We start from the raw sequence: 19,564 nt of genomic DNA, 5'->3' as shown, positions 1-19,564 counted from the left end.
GACCTCCGAGTGTCCCGACGAACGAGCTTTTCGAGATATGAGCCGTCTCTCGGCCGGTTTTTTGCTTTGAGTGGCGAGCTGAAATTCGGGTGACGAGCAGCTCCAGATACCCCACCGCTAGTTGGCGCAGCGAACGTCACAGCGAACGCCACCCCATCGGCCCAGCATCCCGTGTCTCACTCGTTCACTGCTGATTTGACATACGAGTGATTTGAGTTACGAGCTCCGTCACGGAACGAATGAAACTCGTCAGTCAAGGCCCCACTGTACTGACACAGGCGAACAGGAAGCATCCCTCAGCGTGCAGAGGTGCGGTCAGTGTGCGGGTCGCCGACATGGGAGAGAGGCCGACATGACAGTGTGGGCAGGGGCCGGGGGCCAGGTGCTGCTATGCGATGTTTCTGTTTGTTTGCTGTCGTTGTTTAAAGATATTTGTATTGATTTCAGAGAGGAAGGGAGAGGGAGAGAGAGAGAGACATCCGTGATGAGAGAGAATCATGGACCGGCTGCCTCCTGCGACGGTGAGCAGAATTGGCGGCGACTTAGACGGGGCCGGACACAGAGTCAGAGCGGCCGTGGCCGGTGGTACAAGTAGGGAGTTTGTAGCAGAACTTGCATAGAATGTAAGTCAGGGCCTCCGGCCCTAACCGGTGTGGCTCAGTGGATAGAGCGTCGGCCTGCGGACTGGAGGGTCCCAGGTTCAATTCCGGTCAAGGGCATGTACCTGGGTTGCTGGCACATCCCCAGTGGGGAGTGTGCAAGAGGCAGCTGATCGAGTCTCAAATCGATGTTTCTAACTCTCTATCCCTCTCCCTTCCTCTCTGTAAAAAATCAATAAAATAGATTAAAAAAAAAAAAGTCAGGGCCTCTGCCCTCCGGCGAGCGTCCACGGGCGAGGCCACGCTGTCAGGATTCCACGGGGCGAAGGGACGCGGGGCAGCACCATCAGCGTTCGTCCGGTTGAGATTATGTTGGGATCGTGTGTGACGTAGACCGATGGCTGGCAGGACGTCAGGTAGGAGTGGAGGACGGGAGTAGTGTTTAGGGCAAGCATGTCAAACTCGCGGCCTGCGTACGGCCACAACGAATATTTTTGCAGCCCAGCCAATATAACGGTATGTAAGGAACGTTTTAATAAAAATTTCGTGACTTAATTTTTACACTATCCTATTATACGTAACCCTATGTAATAAAACCCTAATATGCAAATTGACCGAACAGCATAACAACCCGTTGCTCTGATGCGTACTGACCACCAGTGCCGGGGCCCAACCCCAGCAGGTCCAGGGGTCCCCAAAGGTGTAGACGGAGTCAGCGAAGAAGGAAGGACACGGAGACAGTGTTCAGTTGATCAGCAGCCTAGCCAGGATCTCCAGCCAGGATCTCCAGCCAAGTTCTGGTCTGGATCTCCAGCGAAGTTCTGGTTAGGATCCCCAGCCAGGTTCTGTGTCCATGTTCTCTTGTTAGGTTCTCCAGGTTCTCCAGCCAGGCTCTGTAGCCATGTTCCCTCGCTAGGTTCTCCAGTCAGGTTCTGTCCAGGTTCTCCAGCCAGGTTCAGTCACCAGGTTCTAGTCAGGTTCTCTTGCCAATTTCTGTAGTCAGGTTCAGTCCAGGATCTTTTGCCATGTTCTCTCGCTAGGTTCTGTCTCTAGGTTCTGAGGCCAGTTTCTGTCCAGGATCTTTTTGCCATGTTCTCTCCAGCGAAGTTCTTCTGTCCCTAGAGAACGTTCTGTGTAGGTTCTGTGCCTAGGTTCTGTCTCTCTCTCTGTCTCTTGCTGTCTTGTTACATCTGTATTTATACCAGTTGATTCAATCCTATCAATCTCTATTCCAAAGGTTAGGGCGTTTCTTATCTCCATTCCAGGGAGTAAAGATTATGTAGCTTAAGCATGATTGTTCGTAGTTAAAGTGATTAATTACCCGCCTGGCACTTAGTTGAGGGGTTTTATTCCCTCCCTAACTTCAGGGGAAAATCCCTACCTGGGGAAACACCCTTTCTCAGAGAGGAGACCTTGGCTAAAACACACAGTGCCAAGAAGGTGAGCAAACATATCAAGAACAGTATGCCCTATATGCCAGGTCCCTTGAAACAGCAAGGATGGACCGGCTCCCGGCACACCAGGGGGCCGACGCTCAATGCAGGTGCTGCCCCTGGTGGTCAGTGCGCTCCCACGGGGGGAGCGCCGCTCAGCCAGAAGCCGGGCTCACGGCTGGTGAGCTCAGTGGCGGTGGTGGGAGCCTCTCCCGCCTCCGCTGCAGGTGGGTGGTAAGGAGCCAGGGGTCACAGACTGCGAGAGGGATGTCTGACTGCCGGCTTAGGTCACAGGCCAGGACAGGGGACCCCATCTGTGCACGAATCCATGCACCGGGCCCCTAGTTATTAATAACGAACTACAACTACAACGTTCGCTAACGACAGATGACTGTCATCGTGTTGCATTCGCGTCCCTCACGTGCCTCTCGCGCAGGCACACCGTCTCTCCCCACTGACACCGGCAGCGAATGTCCCAGCAGCCGGTGGCCCTGTCCTTCGTCTGGGACTGACCTGCTTGGTGTGCGAAACAGGAAATATCTCGCTTTCGGAGAACGAGAAAAATAGGTTTATTGGCGTGACGCTTATCCATTTGTGCAGTTAGTGTCTGGTGAGTTCATGTCCAAGAAAAAAGATTAGTTTTTACTACAATGTTCTGTTACGTTATGTGAATGGTGACTCATTTATCTCCGCCCTTTGCATTCAGCACAGCTCTATCGAAAGAAACCTACGTTTCTATGAAAACGGAAGCTTTTGTCTTTTTGCAGCCACGTCCACGAAAACCTTGTTTATCTGGCCTGTGTTAGCGTCTGAGCGGGACATGCTTGGTTTAGGGGTGCAGTGCGGGTGCTTGGGGTAGCGAGAGGAGAGCAGGGTGTAGGTCCCACAACAGAAACGTCAGAGGATCTAAAGAAACGTATGCTCACGCGAAGGGGCCAGACCCAGGCTTCCTGTGTCATTCCTGACTGTGACCACATACTGACCGGTACAGTGGGGCCTTGACTTACGAGTTTAATTCGTTCCGAGACCGAGCTCGTTAAGGAGCTCGTTAACTCAAATTACTCTGTCAACTCGATGCAAAAAGTCCGCGGAGAGACAGCTGGTATCTCAAAAAACTCGTTAGTCGGGACACTCGTAAGTCAAGGCCCCACTGTGCGGAGGCTGGTGGGGCAGGAAGGAGTGCTGGCATTTCATTGCATTCATAGCGCGGACAGCCGTTCGCCAACCCTAAGGTTTCAGGTGTAAAAATTCAGCAGGACCCGTCTGCCCCCCCAACCCCGCCGCCCTCCCCCCCCGACCCCCAAGCCCCCTCCCCCACAGCCTCTCCCCGCCCCCCGCCATCAGGCCAGGGCAGAGGCCGGAGGCGGCCCTGCAGTGACCAGCGCCCCGAGGGGAGGAGGGACACGGGGTGAGGGGCCGGAGCCCGTGTCTAGGAAATGCGGGTCCAGCAGCCGGCAAATCAGGCGTGGCGGTGGGTGTGAGGCTCCCTTTGCGGGGAACCAGCGGGCACAGGTGTGAGAGCTTCCGGGAGGCCTGGTTCCGTGGGCGCGGGTGGGCGCGGGTGGATTCGGGTGAGTTTGGGTGGGCGCGGGTGGATTCGGGTGAGCTCGGGTGGATTCGGGTGGGCGCGGGTGGATTCGGGTGAGTTCGGGTGAGCTCGGGTGGATTCGGGTGAGTTTGGGTGGGCGCGGGTGGATTCGGGTGAGTTCGGGTGGATTCGGGTGGGCGCGGGTGGATTCGGGTGAGTTTGGGTGAGCTCGGGTGAATTCGGGTGAGTTTGGGTGGATTCGGGTGAGTTCGGGTGGATTCGGGTGAGTTCGGGTGGATTCGGGTGGGCGCGGTTGGATTTGGGTGAGTTTGGGTGGATTCGGGTGGGCGCGGGTGGATTCGGGTGAGCTCGGGTGGATTCGGGTGGGCGCGGGTGGATTCGGGTGAGTTTGGGTGGGCGCGGGTGGATTTGGGTGAGTTCCCGTGAGCTCGGGTGGATTCGGGTGGGCGCGGGTGGATTCGGGTGAGTTCGGGTGGGCGCGGGTGGGCGCGGGTGGATTCGGGTGAGTTTGGTGGACGCGGGTGGATTTGGGTGAGCTCGGGTGGGCGCGGGTGGATTCGGGTGAGTTCGGGTGGGCTCGGGTGGGCGCGGGTGGATTCGGGTGAGCTCGGGTGAGCTTGGGTGGGCGCGGGTGGATTTGGGTGAGCTCGGGTGGGCGCGGGTGAGCTCGGGTGGATTCGGGTGAGCTCGGGTGAGCTTGGGTGGATTCGGGTGAGTTCGGGTGAGTTTGGGTGGATTCGGGTGGGCGCGGGTGGATTCGGGTGAGTTCGGGTGGGCTCGGGTGGATTCGGGTGGGCTCGGGTGGATTCGGGTGAGCTCGGGTGGATTCGGGTGGGCGCGGGTAGATTCGGGTGAGTTTGGGTGGGCGCGGGTGGATTCGGGTGAGTTCCGGTGAGCTCGGGTGGATTCGGGTGAGCTCGGGTGGATTCGGGTGAGTTCGGGTGGGCTCGGGTGGATTCGGGTGGGCGCGGGTAGATTCGGGTGAGTTTGGGTGGGCGCGGGTGGATTCGGGTGAGTTCCGGTGAGCTCGGGTGGATTCGGGTGAGCTCGGGTGGATTCGGGTGAGTTCGGGTGGGCGCGGGTGGATTCGGGTGAGTTCGGGTGAGTTTGGTGGGCGCGGGTGGATTTGGGTGAGCTCGGGTGGGCGCGGGTGGATTTGGGTGAGTTCGGGTGAGCTTGGGTGGGCGCGGGTGGATTTGAGTGAGCTCGGGTGGGCGCGGGTGAGCTCGGGTGGATTCGGGTGAGCTCGGGTGAGCTTGGGTGGATTCGGGTGAGTTCCGGTGAGCTCGGGTGGATTCGGGTGAGCTCGGGTGGATTCGGGTGAGTTCGGGTGGGCGCGGGTGGATTCGGGTGAGTTCGGGTGGGCGCGGGTGGATTCGGGTGAGTTTGGGTGGGCGCGGGTGGATTCGGGTGAGTTCGGATGGGCTCAGGTAGATTCGGGTGAGTTCGGGTGGATTCGGGTGAGCTCGAGTGGATTCGGGTGAATTTGGGTAGATTCGGGTGAGCTCGGGTGAGTTCGGGTTTAGCCCACCCGAACTCACCACCCGGGTGGGCGCGGGTGGATTCGGGTGAGCTCGGGTGGATTCGGGTGAGTTTGGGTAGATTCGGGTGAGCTCGGGTGAGTTCGGGTGGGCTCGGGTGGATTCGGATGAGTTCGGGTGGGCTCGGGTGAGTTCGGGTGGGCTCGGGTGGATTCGGGTGGGCGCAGGTGGATTCGGGTGAGTTCGGGTGGATTCGGGTGAGCTCGGGTGGATTCGGGTGAGCTCGGGTGGATTCGGGTGAGTTCGGGAGGGCGCGGGTGGATTCGGGTGAGCTCGGGTGGATTCGGGTGAGTTCGGGTGAGTTCGGGTGGGCGCGGGTGGGCTCGGGTGGGCGCGGGTGGGCTCGGGTGGGCTCGGGTGGGCGCAGGTGGGCATGGGTGCACCCCACTCTGCGGAAACTGCTGCACCACCCGTGGCCTCATGCTCACCCATCAGCCCTCACCTCACGCTGCTGTCTTCCCAAGCCCCTCAAACTCCGGGACCTCTGGGCTCCCCCAAACCTACCTGGCATAGGGGCCAGCGCCTCCCATCGCGCGCCAGGCCTGAAGGCGAACCAGCCCGCGGGGCCGGCCGCCTCCTCTCGGGGCAGCGCGTGGGGCCGCCGACCGGGGGCCACTCACCGGGGCGGGGGCCGGGCGCTCCGGGCTCGGGCTGGGCGGCTGGTCGCCCTTGAAGTGCTTCCGGGGCGGGGGCGTGGGCTTGGAGGCCGTGGGCTTCCGCACCAGGATCTCCAAGGACTTCTTCGTCCGCAGGGGCGGGGGCGGCTCCCGGGCCTCGGGCAGGGGCGGGCTCTCCCGGGGGGACCCCCGGGGGCTGTCGGCGCGGCCCCCCAGGTCCCAGGGCGGCGGGGCGCCGCGGCGGGGGCTGCCCCCGGGGGACCCCGACATGCAGCTGCTGTCGCTGCTGGAGCGCACCATGGGCTTCGGGGCGCGGCGCTGGGGGGGCGCCGAGCTCTTGCCGGGCTCCCGCTCCGCCGACGGCCGCCCGTGCCAGCTGCTCTCCAGCCGCTTGGCGCCTGCGTGGGGGGCAGAGAGGCCGAGCTGAGCCAGCTGGCAGCCGGGCACCGCCAGCACCCCTGCAGGGCCCGCACCCCGCCCGCCTGCAGCCAGCACCCCGACCCACAGCCAGCACCCCTGCAGGGCCCGCACCCCGCCCTGAGACCAGCACCCTACCTTCCCGCAGCCAGCACCCCGCCCTGCACCCAGTACCCTGCCCCTCGGCCAGCACCCCACCCACCTGCAGCCAGCACACTTGCATGGCCAGCACCCCGCCCCAGGACCAGCACCCTTTCCAAGGGCCAGCACCACGCCCTGAGACCAGCACCCCGTCCGCCCACAGCCAGCACCGCACCCCAGGGCCAGCACCCCGCCCCTCGGCCAGTACCCCTCTCCCACGGACAGCATCCCGCCTGCGGCCAGTGTGGCTCAGTGGATAGAGCGTCGGCCTACAGACTGAAGGGTCCCAGGTTCGATTCCCGGTCAGGGCACAGGCCCAGATTGCGGGCTCCATCCCCAGTATGGGGCGTGCAGGAGGCAGCCGATCCATGAGTCTCTCTCATCATTGAGGTTTCTCTCTCTCTCTCTCTCTCTCTCTCTCTCTCTTCCTCTCTGAAATCAATAAAAATATATTTAAAAATAAAAAAAAATAAAAGTCCCAACTCCCTTACCTTCCAGGCTCCACTGGGGCCGCTCCTTGCCGAACCGGAGGCCCTCGGCAGCCTGGGCCACGGCGGCTTTGAGCTGCTGCTCCGAGACCTAAGGAAATGTCAGGCACTCGCTGAAACAAACCGCAGGGGCCGGCGCCAAGCTCCCGGCCAATCCCGGCTCCCCCCGCCCCTCCTCCGGGCCCGGGTTCCGCTCTTTCCTGCCTCCCATGTTGCAGATCACTGGGAGCTGGTGAGTCCCATCCCTGGTGCTCCTGGGCGGCTTGACTCCCAGGCACCTTCCAGGCAAAGTCCACGCCTACCCTAGCGGGGCCCTCCGGCTCTGCCTCCCTGCCCGCTGCCAACTCCAGGCCACGTGACACCTCCCAGCTCACCAGGATCTCTCTCGTCCATTCTCGCCATCGCACCCAAGAGCGTCAACTCTCGGAACCAAACACCTTGGGCTCCAGGCCCGCTGCACCCACTTCTATCGCCCTCCCCTCAACTCCCGCTGAAGAATGACAGCAGTGGCCCTGGCCGGTGTGGCTCAGTGGGTAGAGCCTCGGCCTGCGGACTGAAGGGTCCCAGGTCTATTCCCGGTCAAGGACACATGCCCAGGTCGCGGGCTGGGTCCCCAGTAGGGGGTGTGCAGGGGGCAGCCGATCCATGATTCCCTCTCATCATTGATGCTTCTATCTCTCCCTCCCTCCCTTCCTCTCTGAAATCAATAAAAATATATTTTAAAAATTTTCATTGTGTGTACACAGCACTATTTTTTAACATCAATTTAGAATGCTTTATTTTTTTAAGATATATTTTTATTGATTTCAGAGAGGAAGGGAGAGGGAGAGAGATAGGAGCATCTATGATGAGAGAGAAGCATGGATCAGCTGCCTCCTGCACGCCCCACACTGGGGATCACGCTGGCAACCCGGGCCTGTGCCCTGACCTCCTGGTTGGTAGGTCAATGCTCAACGCTCAACCACTGAGCCACACCACCTGGGCTCACCCTTATTCTTTAAATTTGCTTCAAGTCTTTTGTTTGGGGAGACTTATCTGAGACTTGTCTCTGGTCTCCTATTTGGCTGACAGATAAACAGTATTTCTCGTACTTCACAGGTGAATTTTACCAAACATCCAAAGAACTCACACACCATCCTTCTCAAGCTAGTCCAGAAGATTCAAGAGGAAGGAAGACTTCCAAGCTCATTTTATGAGGCCAGCAGTATCCTGATCCCAAAACCAGATAAAGACACGACAAAGAAAGAGAATTACAGGCCAGTCTCCCTGATGAACATAAAGGGTGTCCCAAAATTCACGCAAGATTTGAATTCTGCATGAGCATTAACAACAACAACAAAAAATAAAAGCCTAATTTGACTTGGCTTATTGAATCAGATTCTAATATCTGTTGCCCTTTGATTTCAATCCTTTCAATTTGATAAGCATCCCCAAGTACTAATGATGGCCCAGGGGCAGGGACAAGGAAGACCAATGAAGACCACGGCTTTGCGTCTGTGCCAGCAAAGCCGTGGAGGCCATGGACCCGAAGTGCTATTCCATACATAACCCTAGACTGTATACTTTATGGATCAATAAAAATTTACAATTTTTAATTATAAACCTGTGTTTTCTTTCAAAATTACTTCTTGCGTAAATTTTGGGACACCCTTTTAGATGCTAACATCCTCAACAAAATATTAGCAACCCGGATGCAGCAATACATGACAAAGATCATACACCATGACCACGTGGGACTTATTCCTGGGACACAAGCGTGGTTCGACATCTGCAGAGCAATGAATGTGTCAATCAAAGACGCATATAAACAAAATAAAGAATGAAAGTCACATGACCATGTCCATTGATGCAGAATAAGCATTAGACAAAGCACAACACCCATTTTTGATAAAAACTCTCAGCAAAGTGGGACTAGAGGAAACACAACACAAGAAAGGCCATATATGACAAACCCACAGCCAACATCTTACTCAATGTGCAAAAACCAAAACCATTTCCCCTAAGAACAGGAACAAGACAGGATGTCCGCTTTCACCACTCTTGTTCACAATAGTACTGGATGTCTTAGCCACAATGATGAGACAAGAAAAAGACAAAAAAACAAAAAACTTATCCAAAAAGGAAAAGAGAAAGTAAAACTGTCATTATTCGCCGATGGCATGACACTGTAGGTAGAGAACCCTAAAGACTCCACCAAAACACTACTAGAACCGATCAATGAATTCAGTAAAGTAGCAGGCTAGAAAATAAACCCACAGAAGTCCGTTGCATTTTTATTCACCAATAATGAACTATCAGAAAGGGGAACTAAGAAAACAATTCCATTTACAATCACACACACACAAAAAAAACACACCTCAGAATAAATTGAACCGAGGATGTAAAAGACCTGTGCTTGGAAAATTATAAGACTCTGAAGAAGAAACCCAGAAAGCTACAACCAAGTGGAAGTGTATACCATGTTCATGGATGGAAGAGTATACCATGTTCATGGATGGAAGAGTATACCATGTTCATGGATGGAAGTGTATACCATGTTCATGGATGGGAAGAATTAACATCATTAAAACGTCCATACGACCCAAAGCAATCTATAGATTCAACATAATTCCTATCAAGATACCAATGGCACACTTCACAGAACTAGAACAAATATTCCACAAATTTACATGGAACCAAAAAAGACCCCCAAATAGCTACAGCAATCTTGAGAAAGAAGAACAAAGTTGGAGGGATCACGCTGCTTGATATCAGACTATATTACAAGGTTATAGCAATCAAAACAGGCTGGTACAGGCATAAAAAAGACATATAGATCATTGGACCAGAATAAACCCACACCTTTAGGTAAATTAACATTTAACACAGGAGGCAAGAGCATACAGTGGGGTAAAGACAGCCTATTTAACCAAGGGTATTGGGAAAATTAGGTACGTGCCAAAAAACGAGGCTAGCCCACCTTCTAACACCACATAAAAGAATGAATTCAAAATGGATCAAAGACTTCAATGTAAGACTCACAACCATAAAAATCCTAAGGAAACAGAGGCAGTAAAATCTCAGACATCTCTCATAGCAATATTCTTTCTCATCTATCTATCTCCTCAGGCAAGAGAAACCAAAGAAAAAAATAAACAAATCGGACGACATCAAAATAGAAAGGTTTTGCAGAGCCAAGGTATCCATCAAGACAGCCTACTGAGTGGGAGAACGCATTCGCCAACAACACATCCAATCAGGGGTTAATATCCCAAATGCATAAAGAACGTATAGCCCCGGCCAGTGTGGCTCGGTGGACAGAGCGTCGGCCTGTGGACTGAAGGGTCCCAGGTTCGATTCCCTGTCAAGGGCACATGCCCGGGTTTCAGGCTCGATCCCCAGTGGAGGGTGTGCAGGAGGCAGCCGATCCATGACTCTCATCATTGATGTTTCTCTCTCTCTCTCCCTCTCCCTTCCTCTCTGAAAACAATAAAAATATATTTAAAAATAAAACAAAATAAAAAGAACATATAAAACTCAAGACCAAAAAGCAGACAACCCAATTGAAAAATGGGCAGAGGACCTGACTCGACGCTTCCCCCAGAGACACACAGGTGGCCAAGAGTCACATGAAAAGATGCTCCACGTCACTGATCATCCGAGAGATGCGAATTAAAGCCACAGCGAGGGACCACCTCACGCCTGTCAGAATGGCTTCCATAAACAAATCAGTAAGTGCCAAGTGCTGGTGAGGATGCGGAGAAAAGGGGTCCCTGTGTTCAGGTGGTGGGGATACAGATGGGTGCAGCCACTGTGGGAAAGTGTGGAGTTCCATGGCACCCCGGCCTCGGGGACAGAGCGCGCTCTCTCATCCCCTATCAGGGCCTGGTCAATGGTTTCCTTCCCTGGGGCCTGTCCGCCAGCTGCAGGAGCTGCCCTGACACCACCTGCCTCCCCTCCCCGCCAACACCACCTGCCCCCGATGCCACCTGCCCCCGTGTCTAGAGCAGGTGGGTGAGCCTCGCTGTGGCCTTGGCCCCTTTCTAAGAACCGAGGCGGAAACCCAGCAGTTCTCGCTCTGATTTCAGGGCTAACCGAGTGAGCCGTGGGCAAGCGAGACGCCCCGTGCGTGGGGTTACCTGCGGGTCCGGGTGTCGGCTGACAAGGATGGGGACGGGCCCGGGCTCGCAGTGGCTCAGGACCGCGTACACGTCGTTGAGCGTCATGCAGGTCACGGGGGCGTCGTTGATCTCCACGATCTCATCGCCACACCTGCGGGGGCACCAGCGGGGCCCCGGGGAAGACGGCATGGAGTTAACTCCAAAAATTAAAAAGACAACTGCCTTAGGGCAGCGATGCCACTTCTGGGAGTACATCCGAAGAATCCCGAAACACGGACTCGAAAGAATGTACGCAGCCCCGTGTTCATTGCAGCATTATTTACAACTAGAGGCTCGGTGCACCAAATCCGTGCACGCGGGGGCAGAGGGGGGGTGTCCCTCAGCCTGGATTGCGAGAGGCCGAGGGACCCCACCGGTGCACAATCAGGGCCAGAGAGGGAATGCAGGAGGGCTCCAGGGCAGGTCTGGCCCGTCTCACTCAGTCCCGATTGGCCGGAGCCCAGCAGCAAGCTAACCTACCGGTTGGAGCATCTGCCCCCTGGTGGTCAGTGCACGTCATAGCGACTGGTTGACCAGTCAACTGTCTGCCCCCTGGTGGTCAGTGCACGTCATAGCAAGTGGTTGAGCAGTCTTAGCATATCATTAGCATATTACACTTTGATTGGTTGAATGGCCAACCAGATGACCGGACACTTCGCATATTAGGCTTTTATTATATAGGCTAGGCGAGATCTGGAAGCAGCCCAAATGCCCATCAGTGCCGAGCGGATAAAAGTGCCCTGGGACATCTACACCGTGGACTACTACGCGGCTGTGACAAAGGAAGAGATCTCACTTTCTTCGACAGCACGGAGGGACCCGGAGAGCGTGACGCTCAGTGCAATAAGCCGGTCGGAGAAAGACAAGTGCCCTATGATTTCACATCTATGTGGAATCTAAATAAACAGGCAAATGCAACGGAACCGGACTCATAGAGACGGGGAACAGACTGACAGGTGTCAAGGGGAGGGCTTGCAGGACGGGATGAAAGAGGCGAAGGGATTAAGCAAACAAACAAACAAAAACTCACAAACGCAGACTCCAGCAGGGTGATGCCCAGAGGGGGCGGGGGCAGGGGAGGTAGAAGCAGGAAAAGGGGGGACCAATGGTGACGGAAGGACACGTGGGGCAGTGAACACACAATACAGTACACAGAAGACGTATCATGGACTTGTACCCCTGACACCTATATAATTGTATCAACAAGTGTCACCCCAATAAATTCAATGAAATCGCTGAAAAAGTTATGCTGCCCTGGCCGGAGTGGCTCAGTGGATAGGGCCTCAGCCTGTGGACCGATGGGTCCCAGGTTCGATTCCCGGTCAGGGCACAGGCCCGGGTTGTGGGCTCGATCCCAGTGTGGGGCGTGCAGGAGGCAGCCGATCCATGATTCTCTCTCATCATGGATGTTTCTCTCTCTCTCTCCCTCTCCCTTCCTCTCTGAAATCAATAAAAATATACTTTAAAATAAAAATAAAAAGTTATGCCTGAAACTCAGTTCTTCAGGCCAGCGTGAAAGCCAGCTGATAACACAGACTCGCTCATCACTGCGTCCTGCAGGTGGAGCCAGGGTAAGCCTGGGCCCACGCCTGCAAATCATCACTCGCTCTGAGCAGTGGGATCTGAGTCCGTGGCTCCTCCCACCTCCTCCTCCTTGGCCCGGCTGCTCTCGCAGGCCTCAGCCTCACCTGCACCTCCTGGGACCTTAGCCAGGGTAGCCAGACTCAGCAGAGCTGGGCAGGGCTGCGATTCTGCCCCTCTAACCACCCCCCTGCTGTTGCCTCAATTCTGCCCCTCTAACCACCCCCCTGCTATTGCCTCGATTCTGCACCTCTAACCACCTCCCTGCTATTGCCTCGATTCTGTGCCTCTAACCACCTCCCTGCTATTGCCTCGATTCTGCCCCTCTAACCACCTCCCCTGCTATTGCCTCGATTCTGCACCTCTAACCACCTCCCCTGCTATTGCCTCGATTCTGCACCTCTAACCACCTCCCCTGCTATTGCCTCAATTCTGCACCTCTAACCACCTCCCTGCTATTGCCTCGATTCTGCCCCTCTAATCACCTCCCCTGCTATTGCCTCGATTCTGCACCTCTAACCACCTCCCCTGCTATTGCCTCGATTCTGCACCTCTAACCACCTCCCCTGCTATTGCCTCAATTCTGCACCTCTAACCACCTCCCCTGCTATTGCCTCAATTCTGCACCTCTAACCACCCCCCTGCTATTGCCTCGATTCTGCACCTCTAACCACCTCCCTGCTATTGCCTCGATTCTGCCCCTCTAACCACCTCCCCTGCTATTGCCTCGATTCTGCACCTCTAACCACCTCCCTGCTATTGCCTCGATTCTGTGCCTCTAACCACCTCCCCTGCTATTGCCTCGATTCTGTGCCTCTAACCACCTCCCCTGCTATTGCCTCGATTCTGCACCTCTAACCACCTCCCCTGCTATTGCTCGATTCTGCACCTCTAACCACCTCCCTGCTATTGCCTCGATTCTGCACCTCTAACCACTTCCCTGCTATTGCCACGATTCTGCACCTCTAACCACCTCCCTGCGATTGCCACGCACCTGCCTGCCAGCCCTCCCGCCAGCCCCGAGTGAGGGGGGGACCTACCGGAGCCGGCCGTCCAGGTGTGCCACCGACCCCGGGGACAGCGTGTGCACGAAGACGCCCGACAGGCACTGCAGGTAGGGGACGCTGCACAGCCCGATGCCCAGGCCCACACCGGCCTCTGCGGGCACACGGGGTGGGGGGGGGGGGTGAAGGCTCTCCCGGGAGTGAGCGAGCCCCTTGGGTGCCCGCACCCCATCTCCTGGCGCTGTGCCCCGACCCTCCTGTTTGTGGGACATCCCCTGGGTGGGCGCTGCTCCAGTGTCAGCGACCCGGCAGGAGGGTGCTGAGCGCAAGTGGGGAAGACAGGGAGGGAGGGGGAGGGAGGGAGTGAAAGGGGGAGGGAGGGAGAGAAAGGGGGAGGGAAGAGAGAGGGAGGGAGGAGGGAGGAGAAGGAGGGAGGGGAAGGGAGGAGGGAGGGAGGGAGGAGGGGAAGGGAGGGAAGGGGAGGAGGGAGGGAGGGAAAAGAAAGGAGGGGGAGGGGGAGAGGGAGGGAGGGGCTGGTGTTTGCTCTGTCCCTGAGCTCTGGCCAGTCCTCAGGACACGGACTGGGGGCCCTGTCCCGGGACCCGCGGGCACACAGAGCCTGGATCTGCTCTGAGCAGCAGCGTCCTGACGGGGGACCCACTCCACGCTCGGAGAGTCTGGGTGGCCTGGGTGGGGGCCCGGGTAGGAGGGAGGGGACAGCCCTGGGGGGGGCGGTACCTTTCTGCAGCGAGACCTCCACCAGGACCCTGTAGCTGGGCCTGGCGCTGCCGGTGCCGGTGCCGGCGGGAGCCTCCGGGGCCGCCAGGAGGAAGGCGCCGGCGCTCAGGGAGCGGCCCAGCGGGGGCGACAGGCGGCCCGGGGCGGGGGGCGCGGGCAGGCGGGTGCGCACCGTGAGGCTCAGCAGCCCCTTCTTGGCGAGCTGCAGGGAGAGGGCGCGGCGTCCGGGGTGGGCGCGTGCGTGTGTGTGCGTGTGTGCGTGTGTGTGTGCACGAACATATGCATGACACACCTGTGCGTATGCACACAGGTAGCTCGTGCTGCAGGTAGGACACAGGTGTGGCACATGCAAAGATCAGAGCCTGCAGCTATTCAACTAGACGGAGGCTCAAAAATACCTTCAGGCCCCGCCAGCCTGGCTCAGGGGCTGAGCATCAACTTAGGAACCAGGAGGTCACAGGTTCGATTCCCGGTCGGGGCACAGGCCCGGGTTTCGGGCTCCATCCCCAGTGGGGGGTGTGCAGGAGGCAGCCGATCCATGATTCTCTCTCATCATGGATGTTTCTCTCTCTCTCCCTCTCCCTTCCTCTCTGACATCAATAAAAATATAATTTAAAAAAAGCACACCTTCAGCCCTGACCGGTGTGGCTCAGTGGATAGAGCGTCGGCCTGTGGACTGAAGGGTCCCGGGTTCGATTCCGGCCAAGGGCATGGACCTGGGTTGCGGGCACATCCCCAGTAGGGGGCGTGCAGGAGGCAGCTGATCGATGTTCCTAACTCTCTATTCCTCTGCCTTCCTCTCTATAAAAAAATCAATAAAATATTTTTTAAAAAATGCCTTCGGGACCTGCCTGCAAACCCTGAAGCAGGTTTGTCACTACGTCAACACGAACACAGATGTGGAACCCCCCGGCCAGGCTGCAGCAGCTGAAATCTCCCCGGACAGTCCCGACCCACCACTGCCCGCCCCCACCCAGGCCCCCTCCCCCGGCCCCCCAGCCCCGCGGCCGCCCGGGGATGGGGGGGGAATGGAGGTGTGAGCGAGGCCAGAGATGCTGAGTCTGGCCCCCCTGCCCGGGGCTGTGCCCTGGGAACAGCCGCTCACCTTGAACTTCTGCAGGGCGTCCTGGTGAGTCAGCCCCGCCATGGACTCACCGTTGAGTTCAAGAATCTCGTCGCCTGTGGGGCCGGGAGAGAGGGGGGCTGGCAGAGGGCTGCCTGGCCAGGGACCCCGAGACCTGGCCCCTGCCCAGCGTTTGCACCAAAACACCCTGAAGACATTCTCCTTCCGTATCTGCCCCCCAGGAAGCTGGGGGGGGGGGGCAGCGTGAGAAGCCCCCTGGCACCTCTGGTCTTCCGGGGGGCGGCGGGGTCTTAGCCGGGCGCATGTGGCCTGGCCTGGTCCCTGTCCACCTCCTGCCCCACCTCCTAGGCCAGGGGTGGGCAACCCCTGGCACGCGTGCCAAACGTGGCACACGAAACCCTCTCTTATCATCTTCCGTTTACAATTCTTTTCTTAATGTCGACTTTTTTTATTTTTCAGATCAATTCGGTGCAGGTGCATCTTAGATAAATAAATAATTTTACAGAACATGTAGCCGTTAAAAAACAAATGTGTTTTTCATCATCATCGACTGTGTTTTGTCGCTTGAGTGAATTGTATGATTTCTTCAGGGTTCTTCTCATGCGTACACCTTAAGAGATAGCAAGCAGGCGTAGCACGTTCTGAAAAAATTAGGGTTGGCACGCAGGAGAATTCTGAGCCAGAGATTTTGCTGGTTTGGGCACACACTCGCAAAAAGGTTGCCCACCCCTGTCCTAGGCGCTCCTGTGGCCTCCCCTACCCTAGCCCGTCCTCGTCTCGCTGTCCCAGCGGCAATAAACGTTCCCTCATCGTCACCACGTAGGACTCGCCGGTGAAATCTTTCCTGCACGGAGACCAGGGCTCACACACGCCCAGTCGGCCCCCCCCCCAGACCCGCCAGGGCCCCCGCCCACCCCAGGCCATCCCCCTGGTTATGAGGGAGGGGCAGGGACCCCGAAGGGGAGGGAGGCCAGGGGGTGCAGGAACGGAGAGGGACCTTGGAAGAAGGCAGCGTCAGAATGATGGGGGCTCGCTGGGTCTCTGGCCCGGCTGGACGGAGTGTGCAGACCCCGGCGCCCCAGGCCTGGGGTCCCCGCAGGCGACTCCGCAGGCCCCGCACCTGCTTGGCTGGGGGTGCTGGGAGGGGCTGGGAACGTACCTTCCTGCAGCCGGCCGTCGGCCGCCGCGGCTCCCCCCTCGAAGATGGTTTTGACGTAGATGCCGATGGGGCCGTAAATGCTGTCTCTGCCCCCCACGATGCTGAAGCCGAGGCCCTGTGGGAAGAGCGGCCGTCAGAGGGTCCTGGGGTCCCCCCCACTGGGCAGCCCCCGGGAGGGAAGAGGTGGCAGGGGTGAGGGAGGAGCTCAGGGGGGAAGAGGTGGCAGGGGTGAGGGAGGAACTCATCCCTCACCCCTGCCGTCTCTTCCCTCCCTGAGCTCCCGGGACCCAGAAGGAAGGAGGGATGGTGAGAGAGACAGGGATGTCTGGCCCGCCCCCTGCCAGGCTCACCCTCCCTGTGTCACCCTCCCTGCGACACACAGCTGCTCAGAGCCCGGTGTCTCCCAGAGGCTCCCTGGCCGGGTCCCCTCACCTTGGCCTGGCCCTTCATCAGCACGACGCTGGAGATGACGGACGCCTGGACGCCCCCCGAGGGCGGGGCCAGCTGCGCTGTGCTCAGCGACCGCGTGGGCCTGCCTGTGCCCTGCAGGGAGGACCGGGTGGGGAGCTGAGGCCACGGACAAGGGCACACACCCCGCAGGGAGGGGAGGGGCCCCGCGAGGAGAGGACCCCGTCTCACGGAGCCGCCTCCCTGCAGACCAGCCCCAGGCGCACAGTAGGGCCATCCAGGCGACAGGGCCCAGAACCGTCATAGCCACACTGACCAGGACGTGAGTCCTTTAACCAACGAGAGCCAGCTGCCAGGAGGGCCCTCCACAAAATTGGGGGCAATTAACGGAGCCCCCTCTTTGCGCCAGGCCAGGGGGGTGGGCAGGGGCAGGTGCCGAGATTGAACGTGGACAGCAAGCGTGTCAAACTCACGGCCCACAGCGAATGTTTTTGCAGCCCAGCCAATAGAATGGTATGTAAGACACTTTTTAACAAAAGTACCATAACTTAATCTTTACAATATCTTGTTATACATAATCTATAATCTATAATAACAGGGTAATATGCTAATTAGACTAGACGTCTTCCGGACGTCACTCTGAATGTCATTCCGGACGTCCTTCCTGAGGAAGCTGGGGCCGGGGTGCCTGCCGGCGGCGGCAGGAGGAAGGAAGCCTGGATCCCGGGTGCCAGAGGGAAGACAGCGCCGGCCGCCAGGGGAAGGAAGGCCTATTCTTGCCTGAATTTTCGTGCACCGGGCCTCTAGTTATTAATAACGAGCTACAAGGTTCGCTAACGGCGGATGACGGTCATCGTGTTGCATTCGCGTCCCTCACGCGCCTCACACGCAGGCGCACCGTCTCTCCCACTGACACCGGCAGCGAAGGTTCCGGCAGCCCGTGGCCACGTCCTCGGTCTGGGACTGACCTGCTTGGTGTGGCAACAGGAAATACCTCGCTTCCGGAGAACGAGAGAAATGGGTTTATCTGCGTGACGCTTATCCATGTGTGCGGTTAGTGTCTGGTGAGTTAACGTCCAAGAAAAAATATTAATTTTTATTAAAACGTTCTGTTACTTTATGTGAGCGATGACTCATTTATCTCAGCCCTTTGCATTCGGCACGGCTCCATCGAGATAAACCTGCTTTTCTATGAAAACGGAAGCTTTTGTTCATTTTGTGGCCACGTCCACGCAAGCCGTGTTCATCTGGCCCGTGTCCGCCTCCGAGTGTGACACGCTTGGTGTAGAACCGTGGTCGGCGAACCGCGGCTCACGAGCCACATGCGGCTCTTTGGCCCCTCGGGTGTGGCGCTTCCACAAAATACCACGTACGGTGCGATTGAAACTTCGTGGCCCATGCGCAGAAGTCGGTGTTTTGTGGAAGAGCCAGTGTTTTGTGGAAGAGCCACACTCCAGGGGCCAAAGAGCCGCCTGTGGCTCGAGAGCCGCGGTTTGTTGATCGCTGGTGTAGAACGCAGGTTCGGGGAGGCAGACAGGCCTCAGCCACGTGCACAGGAGCCGGGAGCACCTGCCCCCCACACTCGGGCACCGGGATCTGCCGGGCGAGGGCCCCGGGCGTGGGGGCCACAGGGGACCCGGAGCCACAGACTGGCCTGGCCGCGGTCACCTGGTGGCCTGGGGGACGGGCGGGCCCTCTGTGCCTCGGTTTCCCCGCCTGTGGGATCCTCTGCCTTTGGGAAGCCATCAGGTCAAGCCCTGGGCCCCCGGGCTACCCACTTGCAATCAGAAAACATGCTCAGCCCTGACCGGTGTGGCTCAGTGGATAGAGCGTCGGCCTGCGGACTGAAGGGTCCCGGGTTCGATTCTGGTCAAGGGCATGGACCTGGGTTGCAGGCTCATCCCCAGTGGGGGGTGTGCAGGAGGCAGCTGATCGATGTTTCTCTCTCATCGATGTTTCTAGCTCTCTATCCTCTCCCTTCCTCGCTGTAAAAAATCAATAAAATATATTTTTTTTAAAAAAAGGAAAGGCAGCCCCCGCCAACCATCGGGGACAAGCACCCCTCCCCCGGCACCCCGGCTGGGGGAGCTCCCAGGGCTGGGGGACAGGACCCTGGCAGAGAGGGGGGCACCCCGAGACCCACCGGGGAGCCCCGGTGCGGGTGCCAGGCCCTGGGGTTGGGGGTGTCAGGAGCCGCCAGTGGGGAGTAGGCCCCTGAAGGTGGGGTGTCCACGGGGAGGTGCACGCGTGGCCACCAGCGGCAGCCGGAGCCCTGGTGAGCAGGGCAGGGCCTGGGGCTTAGGGAACCGGAGGGAGGGCAGCTGCGGGGACCTGGGGGGGCACTGGCTTCCAGTCGGTCGGCCGGGCGCCCCCCTGCAGCTGGTGCCCACAGGGAGGGCAGGGCGGGCAGCCGCCCGGGGTTAGGTCAGACGCTGGCCGCTTAGGTCTCAGGGTGTCTGAGCTCAGCCTGGCCGGGCTTCCGGTCCCCCCGACAGATCGGGGGGGCGGGGTGGGGAGGGGGGGGACAGGAATGTCTTCCCACCGTTAAGAGTTAGAGGCAACGCCCCGGCCGGTGTGGCTCAGTGGGTAGAGCGTTGGCCTGCGGACTGAGGGGTCCTGGGTTCGATTCCCGGTCAGGGCACAGGCCCGGGTTGCGGGCTCCATCC

General features: G+C 58.2%; 1 protein-coding gene across 1 annotated transcript in view; it reads right to left on the bottom strand.

Annotated features, from left to right (window-relative positions):
- The window catches only part of IL16 (interleukin 16), a gene marked incomplete at its 5' end in the record, with an annotated part of 67,548 nt that overhangs the window by 11,964 nt on the left and 36,020 nt on the right, over window positions 1–19,564 (bottom strand). The window contains 8 exons of the mRNA XM_081114942.1: window positions 5,743–6,137; window positions 6,789–6,876; window positions 10,904–11,036; window positions 13,546–13,663; window positions 14,248–14,449; window positions 15,353–15,426; window positions 16,491–16,605; window positions 16,923–17,033. Of these exons, the coding sequence (XP_080971068.1) occupies window positions 5,743–6,137; window positions 6,789–6,876; window positions 10,904–11,036; window positions 13,546–13,663; window positions 14,248–14,449; window positions 15,353–15,426; window positions 16,491–16,605; window positions 16,923–17,033 (1,236 nt within the window). The remainder of the gene's footprint in view (window positions 1–5,742; window positions 6,138–6,788; window positions 6,877–10,903; window positions 11,037–13,545; window positions 13,664–14,247; window positions 14,450–15,352; window positions 15,427–16,490; window positions 16,606–16,922; window positions 17,034–19,564) is intronic.

This window comes from Myotis nattereri, assembly GCF_964212035.1.
Source record: "Myotis nattereri genome assembly, chromosome: 21".
Classification (NCBI taxonomy): Eukaryota; Metazoa; Chordata; class Mammalia; order Chiroptera; family Vespertilionidae; genus Myotis; species Myotis nattereri.
This window is presented reverse-complemented; position numbering and strand designations above follow the sequence as displayed.